Source organism: Mobula hypostoma, chromosome 8 (genome assembly GCF_963921235.1).
Source record: "Mobula hypostoma chromosome 8, sMobHyp1.1, whole genome shotgun sequence".
NCBI classification, from domain to species: Eukaryota; Metazoa; Chordata; class Chondrichthyes; order Myliobatiformes; family Myliobatidae; genus Mobula; species Mobula hypostoma.
The window spans coordinates 31,563,397-31,577,018 of record NC_086104.1 but is presented as its reverse complement, the minus strand read 5'-3'; the positions used below and the strand labels follow the sequence as shown (position 1 = coordinate 31,577,018).

The 13,622-nt window shown below is 42.2% G+C and overlaps 1 protein-coding gene across 4 annotated transcripts in view; it reads left to right on the top strand.

Annotated features, from left to right (window-relative positions):
- The window catches only part of LOC134350445 (tetratricopeptide repeat protein 7A-like), a 265,556-nt gene that overhangs the window by 24,134 nt on the left and 227,800 nt on the right, over nucleotides 1-13,622 (top strand). For all 4 annotated transcript variants that reach the window (XM_063055643.1, XM_063055644.1, XM_063055642.1 and 1 more), the window contains one exon: nucleotides 10,583-10,713. In XM_063055643.1, coding sequence (XP_062911713.1) covers nucleotides 10,583-10,713 — 131 coding nt within the window. The remainder of the gene's footprint in view (nucleotides 1-10,582; nucleotides 10,714-13,622) is intronic.

Here is a 13,622-nt window from a genome sequence, read left to right as displayed (position 1 = left end):
AATGCGTCTTATCTGTAAAGTATTGCCCCACGAACCCCAGAGCATCACCACAAAATGCGTCTCAAGTTTTCATCTATATATCCTTCTAGATCAGAATTCAGGAAAAACAAAACTCATTAAAGACATGCCTGAACAGGCAATAGGCACTAATATTTGGGTATTATAAGGGAGGTGAGTAGACTGGTGATGTGTTGTTTCCCTCCCTCCCTCCCCTCCATCCCCATCTATTTTATGAACTTGCTTTTGTCTGTTTGGGAATGTTTCGTGAAATCTGTTAGTCTGCAGTGTATGAATTTCCTTAAAACGAATGGGGTTGCTGTTTGCTTTTTTTTTCCAGAATAGCTTTATATGTTGGGCTTCCCACTTGCTGCAAGCCCGAAAAACATTTTAAAGCCATGTTCTATGAATGCAGTATTGGCTGCAAAGAATATGCAGAAGCTGCTGTTTGAATTTTTGTGAACCTGAGCATGATGCACACAATGATAATAAGCAAATGTAGAAGAGAAATATATGAAGTTAAAAATGGTTTGCACAGTTATTAACTCCAATTGATAAGAACCATTTTGACATAAAAGTCTCCCGAAACAAAATGATTCACACGTTTGCAAGTTTTCAGTACAGTATATTAACGAAGTTCTTAATGTTGCCAAAACAAAGGTTGAGTAGATATAAGTTTAATTGGTTCATTTTACTACAGTTGTATGGTTTAAAGTTCAATTCAGGTCAAGTTTATTGTCATTTATGTATATATAAGTACATAACATAAGTAACCATATAATATATATAGAAACGACACGTTTTTCCCAGCCAGGGTGTAAAGCACAGTAGTACACATGACACATGTAGCACATGATAACTTATGAAGATGAGGGTAAAGTCTACAAATGAATCACACATAAATAACAAGCTAAAGTAAATATTGTAAGGTACAGAACAGATTAACCAGTGACACTTTGAATACAATGTGGCTGGGAATTCAGAAGCCTAATGGCCTGGGGGAAGAAACTGTTTCTTATCCTGACCATTTAAAAACGCAAACAACAGGAATTCTGCGGATGCTGGAAACTCAAGCAACACACATCAAAGTTGCTGGTGAACGCAGCAGGCCAGGCAGCATCTCTAGGAAGAGGTACGGTCGACGTTTCAGGCCGAGACCCTTCGTCAGGACTAACTGAAGGAAGAGCTAGTAAGAGATTTGAAAGTGGGAGGGGGAGGGGGAGATCCAAAATGATAGGAGAAGACAGGAGGGGGAAGGATGGAGCCAAGAGCTGGACAGGTGATTGGCAAAAGAGCCTAAAGCCAACTGGAGTAAGTTGGCGACGGAGGCACATTCCAAGAAAGGATATATGGCTGTGATAGCGAGTCTGAGTCAAAGTGTGGTCGAAAAGTTGAAGAGCCGAAGAAATTACAGATGAGGAGCAGTGAGAGATGGTTTCACTGAACTCCCGTCGAAGAGAGGATTTAAACTTCTTCGGTGTAGGCATCACCGGAAGAGGCTTCGCAGTAGTGAATTTAAAAACGCAAACAACAGGAATTCTGCAGATGCTGGAAATTCAAGCAACACACATCAAAGTTGCTGATGAACGCAGCAGGCCAGGCAGCATCTCTAGGAAGAGGTGCAGTCAACGTTTCAACGTAGCCCTTTTGCCCCGTCACCAACTTACTCCAGTTGGCTTTAGGCCCTTTTGCCCCTCCGTCGCCAACTTACTCCAGTTGGCTTTAGGCCCTTTTGCCAATCACCTGTCCAGCTCTTGGCTTCATCCCTCCCCCTCCTGTCTTCTCCTATCATTTTGGATCTCCCCCTCCCCCTCCAACTTTCAAATCCCTTACTCACTCTTCCTTCATTTAGTCCTGACGAAGGGTCTCGGCCTGAAACGTCGACTGCATCTCTTCCTAGAGATGCTGCCTGGCCTGTTGCGTTCACCAGCAACTTTGATGTGTGTTGCTTATCCTGACCATTCTTGTTTTTATGCATCAGAGCCTTCTGCCTGGTGATAGAAAGTCAGAGAGGATGCTGGATGGATGGGTGGGATCCTTAATAATACTAACGGCCTTGCATACATAGCACTCCCAAGAAACGTCCCTGATGGATGGATCATAGTACCCCTATGATCCTCTCAGCTATTCTCACAGTCCTTTGCAGGGACTTCTGGTCTGATTGATGACTGTTCCCATACCAGATGGAAAATGGAGTTAAGAAGTGGGGGGGGGGCCTTGCTTGCCTCAATACTCTTAGGAAGTGGAGGTGCTGCTGTGCTGCCTTGTTCAGGGAGGTGATATTAAGGGACCAGGTGGGGTCATCTGTGATGTGATCTCCCAGGAACTTGGTGCACTTAACTTTCTCTATGGAGGAGCCATGTAGTCACAGAGGGGGATGGTTCATCTGCACCCTCCTGATTTCCTTTGTCTTTTCCACATTCAGGCTTAGGCTGTTCTTCTCACATCAATCCACCATTATTTTAATTCCTAAATAATCAATGACTGTTAGTAGCAGCAGGTTCTATTTCATGAGAGACTTTTCTTGGCATCTGGAAATTTCTCATAAGATAAATAATTAGCAAATTGTCAATGTGACTGCTGTAGATGGCTGAGGGGAAGTCACACATCAATATTTCAAATGCACAGATTCTGAATTTAAAGAATCCAAATGTTTGCTTTAAACACAGTGCAGTTCGGGTAACAGGAATTTGCCCTTGAAGAAATCACAGATCACTACCAAAAATGTTGTGACAGGGAATAAAAATTCATTCTTATGTATGCAAGAGAAAAATAACCAAGTAAATACAAAAGGAACAAATGTAATTTTTTCTCAAGGATTTGTGTTGTGGAAAACTGCAGTACAAATGGTTTTCTAGAAATGCAGTCCCTGCATGATGCAGGGGTGCACTGTTTATCTTTAAGTGAACGACAGTATTTCCAGTTGATCTGTATCCTGCTCAATCTTTTGTGGCCTTCCTCACTATTCGCAGCTCCTCCAATTTTTGTATTATCTGCAAACTTACTAATCAGCCCACCTGCATTTTCTTCCAATCATTTATATATTGGATTCAGTGACCCAGTTTGTGTATCTTTAACATTCTGGACCAGTCTACAATGCAGGACCTTGTCAAAAGTCTTACTAAAGTCCACATCGATAATGCCTACTGCCCTGCCTTCACCAGTTTTCTCAGTTATCTCCTAAAGACTCAGACAAGGAAGAGAGGCAGCATTCCCCCTGCACAAAGCCATGTTGACTATCACTGTATACTGTATATTGTCTCTTAGAATTTCCTCCAATAATTTCCCATTACTAATATAAGGCTCACCAGCCTGCAGTTACCTGGCTTGTCCCTCCGGCCTCTCTTGAATAATGGAAAAATATGTGCTATCAGTCACTCGTTTGGCACCTCATGTTGTTATAAAAGATGCAAATATCTTTGTTTGGGCCTTGATTTCTCCTCCTTTGCTTCCCATAGCAAAATGGGATTGATCACATTCATTTCTGGGGATTTATCACCTCTTATTCAAGCCATCTGACATTTTCCTTTTTTAATAGTGACCTGGCCCAGATAATCCACATTGCTGTCCTTGAATTCACCACCTTCTCTGTCTATCTCCTTGGTGAATACAGGCAAGGAGTATTCATTTTGGATCTTGTTCACATTGTCTGGCTCTATACAGAATGTTTGGCTGATAAGTTGTCCCCAATCTCCGGGCCGCGGACCGATACCGGGCCGCGAAGCATGCAGGGGTGCAGCGGGAGCCGGAGCGCACCCAGCACGTCTTTAAGAAAAAAGCCGAAATAAACAAGCTAATTAATTAGGTGCCACCCGGTACGTAAATGTCGGTCCAGATCAGAGGCGATTGCCGATTTCACTCGCTCTACACGATGTTCACTCCTCTTTCCAGGGTGCTGGAGCCTTTAGCTGTTCCATTGTTTGGTCAATTTAAACACCAGCCAGACAGGCTGAAAAGACAGGGCTGTCAGGATCGAGGTGACATGTTGAACCTTTCAAACTTCTAATAAAGTATGGGTGCTGCCATGCTTTCTTTGTAATGACAATCACGTGCTGGTCCCGGGACAGATCCTCTGACACTTTTCAGAGAGAGAAACGTCGATCCTTAATGTCGAAGAATTTAAAGTTATTGACTCTCTCCATCTCAGTTCCTCTAATGAAGACTGGCTTCTGGGTGGCACCTAATTAATTAGCTTGTTTATTTCGACTTTTTTCTTAAAAATGTGCTGGGTGTGCTCCGGCTACTGCTACACCGCTGCATGCTTCGTGGCCTGGTATCAGTCCATGGCCTGGAGCTTGAGGACCACTGATCTAGTATAATGGCTCAAAACAGAAAGCATTCAATGTACAGCTACTTTTGGGGGAGCAAGTCATACAGTCCTTGTATAAAATGCACGTTAGTCAGCATTATGAATTATTTTCTCCCCAGTTGAGAAATTGCTGAATTGATGAGAGCTTTTCCATTTCTTCAATTGTTGATTCCTTTTTTGTTCATACTCATTAACTTGTTAGTATCCCCCCCACCCCACTTAGATAAAATTAGGATCAACTTGTCTCAAATTTTAGTGTACAGTTAGCAGAATGATATATTATTTGAAATCTATCCCAATTTAGGGATGCAATTTCCCACTGGAATGCAATAAATCTATGTTAGTGTAAAGATTTCGTATTGTATTTCTGTGAGATTGTGCAAAACAGTACTGATTGTAAACTGCAACTAATTAATTAATGTTCCTGCCCATGAACATTGTCACCATTTATAATCAAAGGTCTGAATAAATTAAGTGTAAAGGAAATGAAGTAAGAATTTCTTGAAACGTTATCCTATGCTTAACTCAAATGTTTATACCAAACCTGTTGTGATATCAAGTAGAAAAATTGCATATAGGAAAGGAAAAGGATTTGTGGTTTATGTGTGGAAGCATTTTCCATAATTGGAACATTTTTGTTTGCTTGCAGGCAAATTCAATGTTCCAGTTTGAAAATTTACTCAGTCATCAGATCATTCCAGTCAATAACTTCTTAAAAGTGTATGCAGGTTTCCGTGACAATTGTACTGTCCTTAGCTGTGCTGCCTATGTTTTTTGAAGGACAGTGCTCCATCCTTGGTAATTCTACAAAAGAGCTTTTAAAGGCTAAGCTGTAATTGCCTTCTATTAAACAAGTAGAAGGTGTTTCTAAACAGCAGATAACCCATTCATTTTTCCAATGAATTATATTGAATTTAATGTTCTGGGCTTTCTAGAGACTAAAATATGTTTCTGTAGCAACAAAGTAAAAGATTTCCCATGGTTGTGCAGAATTATGTGCTTTCTATTTAAAGAGTAGATGCTTGACACCATGTTTAGCCGTAACTCAAGTATTAACCCAGAGTATTGATAAATTTGCACTCTCGGTTTTCTTGTGGAGTTTAGAGAAGAATTACATGGAAGAATAAACTACTTATTCTGCAATAAAGTTCCATGTTATAATGTTGCAAGTTACATGCACATAGCATTTCCTGTGAAGTTGTATGGATTAATCATGAAGCGAGAAGTTATTTCTAATTTATTAGGTCACTATTGTGAATTGATAAATACTTCCATCATGAAACTTTCTTGAAGTACAACAGATCTCCAAAACTCAAAATGCAATATGAGAACTTCCGCAACAAAAATCTTGCCAGCAGTAGGTAGGAAATAGTTTATTGCTTTTAGCCAGCTTTCTCCCAGTCCTTTCTCCCATCAGATTCTCCCTTCTCCAGCCCTTTATGTCTTTCAGCAATCAAATTCCCAGCTCTTTACTTCACCCCCTCTCCCTCTCCTGGTTTCACCTATAACTTACCATCGTCTTTTTTCCCCTCTCTCCACCTTCTTACTCTGATTCCTTCTCTTCTGTCCAGTCCTGATGAAGGGTCTTGGCCTGAAGTGTTGACTGTTTACTTCTTTCCAAAGATGATGCCTGGCTTGCCGATTTCCTGGTGCATTTTGTGTTTATTCCTTTCTCTAGGACTTGACTCTTACTGAGATTGGAAGTCAGCTTTCCTCTTGTACCTTGTACAAGAAACCTTTCATATGTGAAAATGGATAATACAGCCACGTTGTTCAGATATTCTTGCCATGAATTATTTTTCACTGGACTTATCTCATGCTAAGATCAGCAATGGTTTTGAACCAAACAGCAATTATGTCTTTTGAGATGTTTAATCCTTGGTTGAGTTGCTTAATGTAAACTCCAATTTCACTATTGGCTGACAATGTCATTTGTACTGGTTGAAGTGAAACTGACATTCTTAGTAATTGAAAAATGTTGGAAACACTTGACTGGTCTTTGAAAAGAGAAGCAGATGTAATGTTTCTGGTTACAAACACTTCATCCAAATTCAGTTTGATGAAGGGTCTTTGACCTGAAAAGATAACTCAGATTTTCTTTTCTCAGTTATGACTTGTGTGTTTTTTTAGCATTGTCTATTTATATTTCAAATTTCTAGCAGTTTTTTTCACTTTGTGTACACAATTGAGGACATAAGGACAAGATTGCTGTATTGGAGGGAAATGAGGGATTGCTGCATTCTGTGTTTTATGGAGACATGGTGGATCTCAGACACACCAGATACGTCGGTAAGATCTGAGGGCTTCTTGATTACTGGATGGAATGAATTGCTTATTCTGAGCAGGCATAAACTGGGGATTTGTGTTTCAGGATAAGCTTTTTGTGGTACTCAGATCTAGTGATTTAGTCACATTCTTGTTCCCCTGACCCAGAACATCTAATGAATAAGTGCTGAGCGTTCTACTTACTTTCTCCTCCTCCTGTCGAGGCATATGGCGTTGACACACCCAGCACCAACAGATTCACCTACCTGGGCAGCATCTTTTGGCAGGATGGTGGAACCAAGATGACATCTAGTGCAGACTCAGCAAAGCTAGAAGTGTCTTTGGATCAATGAGCAACATAATGGCGATCAACCAAGTACAGCGTACACACCAAAGTGAAGCTGTGCCGGAGCTGTGTACTGTCCACATTCTTGTACGGATCCAAATGCGGGCTCATGACAGTGACTTTGCCAAGCTGTTGTCATTCCAGGCTCATGACAGAGAGTGACCTTGCCAAGCTGTTGTCATTCCACACCATGAGCCTCTGGAAGATCCTCCGGTTGGAGAGAGATCTCCAACCACACCCTACTCCTTCAGTGTCTTCAAGAGGACATGGCCACAATCATCATGAGGAAACATTGAAGATGGATTGGCACGCGATGAGAAGAGAGGCCAACTCCATCATCAAGACAGCATTTCATTGGACCCCTGAAGGATGGAGAAAAGGTGGGAGACCAAGACCATTTGATGCCATACCATAGAGGCAAAAATGAGGGCCCTGAACCACACCTGAGGTACTATAGAGAAGATGGCCAAGGACAGACAGTGATGGAAGTCCTTCATTGCTGCCCTAAATGCTAGCAGCGAACTGGCAGTAAGTTAGTTCTACTTACCAAGAGTTCTCCTTTGTGGTCCTGAACACAGTTTACATACCACCAAAGGCCAATATTAAGCAAGCACTCGAGTATTGAGGGCTGTGATCAATAAACAAGAAATAGCTTACTCTAACACCTTTCAAATCACTGCCAGGGATTTCAATCAGCCTTGTTTGACAAAATCTCTGCCCAATTATCATTAACATGTCACCTGCAACACAAGTGGTCCCAACACACTCAACCACTGTTATACTTTGATTAGGGATGCCTACGATTCGAGCCTAGACCACATTTCGGGAAGCATGATCAACTGGCTGTCCTCCTACCTGTATACAGACAGAGGCTAGAGAACAAGACTCCAGAGATAAGGACAACAAAGGAGTGGTTGTGGAAGGCAGAGGACCGGTTATGGGATTGCTTTCAGGCGTGGACTGGGCTCTGCTCAAGGAGTCAGGAGAGGATCTGAACAAGTATGCCACAGTTGTCATGGACTTTAGAAAAACAGTTGTGGACGAGTGTGTCCCCACAGAATCATTCAGAGTCTTCCTCAACCAGAAGCCCTGAATGGACCATGAGATCTGCAGTCTACTGTGGGCTAGGACAGTGGTGTTCAGGTCTGGTGAGCAAGTAGAATCCAGGAAGCAATCTCACATACGAAGTGGCAACCCCAGACTGAACTTACGTCACTGAAGGATGCTTGACAGCTGTGGCAGGACTTGATGCTGTTACCTTCTGTAAAGTGAAAACAAGTGACAAAGGTGACAACAAAATTTCACTCTCGGATGAGCTCAATGCCTTTTATAAACAAGAGAAAATCTGCAGTGGCTGGAAATCCAAGCAACACATGCAAAAATGCTGGAGGAACTCAGTAGGCCAGGCAGCATCTATGGAAAAGATATTTTTTGATGTTTTGATGTTGATGTTTTGGGCCGAGATCCTTTGGCAGTGCCTGGCCTACTGAGTTCCTCCAACATTTTGTGTGTCAATGCCTTTTATGTTTGCTATGACCATCCAAACCTTAACAAACTCCCACAGCCTCTGATGACCCTGCGATTTCAGAGGCTGATGAGAGAGCATCCTTCAGGAGGGTGAACCCATGGAAAGCATCCGGCTTAGATGGGGTAGCTGGCTGAGTACTAAAGACCTGTGCTGATCAACTGGCTGGAGTGTTCACTGAGATCTTTAACCTGTCGCTACAGGAGTCTGAAGTACCCACCTGCTTCAAGCAGGCTTAGTTATACCAGTGCCTAAGAAGAGTGTGATGGACTGCCTCAATGACTGTCATCCAGTAATACATCTTATGGCTGTATGGCTAAGCACAGCTCCAGTGCCACAGTTAAGTTTGATGATGACGCCACTGTCGTCTGTGTCAAAGGTGGTGACGAATCAGCATATAGGAGGGAGATTGAAAATATGGCTGAGTGATGACACAACAACCTCTGATTCTATGTCAGCAAGACCAAGGAGAAGATTGTTGACTTCAAGAGGAGGAAACCAGAGGTACATGAGCCAGTCCTCACTGGGGGGAATATGTGGTGGGAGAGGGTCAGCAACTTCTTTGATGATATTATTTCATAGGATCTGTCCTGGATCCAGCACGTAATTGCCGATATGAAGGAAGCATGTTGGTGCCTCTACTTCCTGAGAAGTTTGCAAAGATTTGGCATGATTTCTAAAACTTTGGCAAACTTCTATAGATACATGGGGGAGAGTACATTAACTGGTTGCATCATGACCTGGTATGGAAGCACCTACGCCCTTGAACGGAAAAGTTTACAGAAAGTGGATACGGCCCCATCCATCATGGGTAATGCCCTCCCCACCTTTGGGCACAAGTACACAGAGTGCTATTGCAGGAAAGCCACATCCATTATCTAGGACCTGCCATCCAGGCCGTGCTCCCTTCTCACTGCTGCTATCAGGAAGAAGGTACAGGAGCCTCAGGACCTGCACCACCAGGTTCGGGAACAGTTATTAGCCCTCAACCATCAGGCTCTTGAACCAGGGGGGATAACATCCCGACACTGAACTGTTCCTACTGAACTAGACTCTCTTTCAAGAACACTTCCTCCCTTTTTTTTTCTCTTTTTGTATTTGCAGTTTGTTTTTTTCTGCATATTGATTGTTGTCTGCCCTATTAGGTGCAGACTTTAATTGATTTTATTAAACTTCTTGTATCCACTGTGATTCTGGTTTAAGATGGCGCTGGGGAAGCCCACTGACTACATATTGGTGGCAAACAAAAGGAAGACAGTACTAAATACCTTATTAATAACACCTTATTAATAATGATCACCGCTAACAATGGAGAGATGAGTGGAGGCGGAGGCACAGGCAAGGCAGAGTCGAGGCACCCCGAGAGCGAGGATAGACCCGATGTTTGGATGATTTAAGCGCTGGGTGAGATTGAAGAGGTCTGGGTGTTGGGACCAGAGGCGAGGGACGGGCTGTTTCCGCTGGCTGTTCTGTGACGTTTACTCAGCTGTGCGCTGAACTGAACCATTGCTCCGGCTGCAGTAATGCCTGGCTTCATGTCTGTGATCTCGCGACATTTACTCGGCTCTGCAATGAACTGAGGCCGTGGCCTGCTGCGGCTGTAGTGATGCCTGGCTCTATGTCATTTGTAAAATTTCAGTTCTGAATGCTGTTTGCTTGCTTTTGTTAGCACAATTTCTTGTTTTTTTTTGTCTTTCTGCATGTTGGACTGTCTTTTTTTTTAATGGAGTTCCTGTGTTCTGTGGCTGCCTGTAAGAAGATGGACCTCAAGGTTGTCTAATGTATACATTGATAAGAAATGTACTTAGAACTTTGATTGCCTGTAAGAAAATGAATCTCAGGGCTGGCTGTATATGGTGACCTATACAGTATGTACTTTGATAATAAATTTAATTAGAACTTTGATCTTTGGGTAATCATGTATCCATCAGATTATTCCCAAGATATGTTTGATTCTATAAGGTACAACCACTAGGCAGTCTAAATTTTATCAAATATTTTTATCTAAATCTTTTCAATATGTAAATATCTTTTCAATAAAGTAACTCTACTTCTAGCTATGTTTTGTCATTCACATGTCAGAAGGAGATACAGAATCTTTAGTCAGAGAGATCTATTAATAGTATTTTTAATTTCTCAGGCTTTTCTCTTGAGCGTCAGACTTCATCTGTTACCTCAAGAGTTCGTCTGTCTGAACGAGAAGAGGAAACAATGTCCTGTTTTGAGAAAGCTGGTGATATTGCTCTGATTTATTTACAAGAAGGGGAGCAGGTAAGGAAGACTCTTTAATTTTCTTTTGGTTCTGAGTGAGTGAGGATGGTGGAGAAAACCAAGAGGCTGTGTAACTGGGGAGTGCAGAGGGCTTGATGACTTTCATCTGTTTGGTGTCATGACAGCAACTAGCAATGTCAGCAAAATGAAAGAGTTGGTCATTGACTTCGGGAAGGGGAAGGGGATGGTACACATCCTCCTAGTCTACATCAGTGGTGTTGAGTTTGAGAGCTTCACATTCTAAGGAATGAACATCACCAATGGCCTTTCTTTGTCAAGAACATAGATGCCAGGGCCGAGAAAGCTCACTACTTCCTCAGGAGGCTAAAGAAATTTGGCATCACCCTTAGACCTTTACCAATTTTTTATCAAATGAAAGCATCAAATTTGAATACACAGCAGCTGGCTAAAGCAATTGCGCTGACTGTGACTGCAGGAAGTTGTGGACACAGCTCAGTACATCATGGGAGCCAGCCTCCCCTACGCGGATGAAAGGTGTCAGTCAGCCTTAAACATCAACTCTTTATTCCTCTCTGTCGATTCCACCTGACCTGCTGAGTTATCCAGCTTTTGTGTGTGTTATTCTGGATTTCCAGCATCTGCAGAACCTCGTGGGTTTATGATGCCCTTCCTGTACTCTGTCTATACTTCTCAGCGCCTCAGTAAAGCAGCCAGCATAATCAAAGACCCCACTTACCCCTGACATTCTCTCTTCTCCCCTCTTCCATCGAGCAGAAGCCACTAAAGCCCATGAACACAACTACTAGGCTGAAAGGCAGTTTCTACCCCCACTGTTATAAGACTATTAACTCGTTTCCCAGTACAATCAGATGGATTATTGACTTGACAATTTACCTCATTATGATATTGCACCTTATTGATTACCTGCACTGCACGTTCTCTATACCCAAGAGATTCTGCAGACGCTGTTATTCTGCATTCTGTTATTGTTTTATTTGATCTGTATGAACAATATGGAAGACAAGCTTTACTATATCTCAGTACATGTGACAATTAAAAATGAATTCCAATTATAATTGGGTGTGAATTTAGTCAAGGCTGATGACCTGCAAGTCTCTCTTCACTTCCAGGAGCCTATATGAATTAACTCTTAAACATTCTAAGATATCAGAATCAAGTTTAACGTCACTGACACATGTTGTGAAACTTGTTAACTTTGCAGCAGCAGTACAATGCAATACATGATATATATAGAGAGAAAAACTGAATTACAATAATTATATATGTATATTAAATAGTTGAGGTAGTATGCAAAAACAGAAGAAATGAAGTAGTGAGGTAGTGTTCATGGGTTCAATGTCCATTTAGACATCAAATTGCGGAGGGGAAGAAGCTGTTCCTGAATCGCTGAGTATGTGCCTTCAGACTCCTGTAGCACCTCCTTGACAGTAACAATGGAAGAGGGCATGTCCTGGGTGGTGGGGGCCCTTAATGATGGATGCCGCTTTCCTGAGGTACTGCTCCTTGAAGATGTCTTGGATACCACGGAGGCTGACACCAGTGATGGAGAGGACTAATTTTACAACTTTCTGCAACTTACTTCAGCCTTGTGTGGTAGCTCCTCCATACCAGATGGTGATGCTGCCCGTCAGAATGCTCTCCGTGGTATACTTGTAGATGTTTTTGAGTGTTTTATGTATAAACCAAAACTCCTCAAACTCCTTATAAAGTATTGAAATATAGCTGCTGTCTTGACTTCTTTATAGTTGCATCGATATGTTGCAACCAGGTTAGGTCCTCAGAGATCTTGACACCCAGGAACTTGAAATTGCTCACTCTCTCCACTTCCAATCCCTCTATGAGGATTGGTTTATTTTCCCTCGTCTTGCCCTTCCGGAATTACAGAATCAGCTCTTTGATCTTACTCAGTGCAAGGTTGTTACTACAACACCACTCAACCAGCTGATATATCTCGCACTTGTACGCCCTCTCACCTCCATCTGAGATTCTGCCAATAATGGTTGTATCATCAGCAAATTTATAGATGGCATTTAAGCTATGCCTACCACACAGGCATGGGTGAAGAGAGATTAGAGCAGTGGGCTAAGCACACATCCCAGTGCTGATTGTCAGTGAGGTGGAGATGTTATTTCCAAACCGCACAGATGGTGGTCTTCCGGTTAGGAAGTAGAGGCTCCAGTTGCAGAAGGAGCTACAGAGGCCCAGGTTCTGTAGCTTATCGATCAGGACTATAGGAATAACGATGTTAAATGCTGAGCTATAGTCACAGAGAAGCAGAGAAGTAGTCTCTGTCTTTTTGTCTGCCCTGGAAATAATTTAATTTTAAATTCATAACTCAGGCTGCGTGCCTTACTTTTAGAAGTTGCTCAAGGATATGAACTTCTTATTCTGTCCGTACCCATTTTCCCCTCCCCTCCTCTTAATTGTAATCACTGCTTTTTGCATCTCAGTAGCTCCCTAGAATCTAGTTCAGGTGCCTATGTAGAAGCAAGCCTAGCCAGAGAGAACGGCAAACCATCCAGGTATATCAAAGAAGTTGTAAGCAAGTAATCCCATCAAACCCTGCCATCAGTGATATTTAGAGCTCTTCTATTTGTCAACATGGTTGCAGGCAGTAGTCAGATACAAGATTAGCTTGTATGTCTGTGGGAAAGATGAGCTTTCTTGCAGAATGATACAGGACAAGCCAGTTGATTTTTTTTGGACTTCTAGAAGGAGTGCCCAACAAGCAATTTTTAAATGAAGTTAGACTGACAGATTGACATACTTCATATCCATATGGTGTTGTGAAAGAACCTAGATTAGCAAAAGCGAGTAAGAATAACATGTTTGGGCTTTGTACCAGTGTGTTTCAAGCCTAGACCTTAACTCCTCCAATCCTGCTGAAACAAAATTGCATTGCATAACTGCAGAATCACATCTCTTGG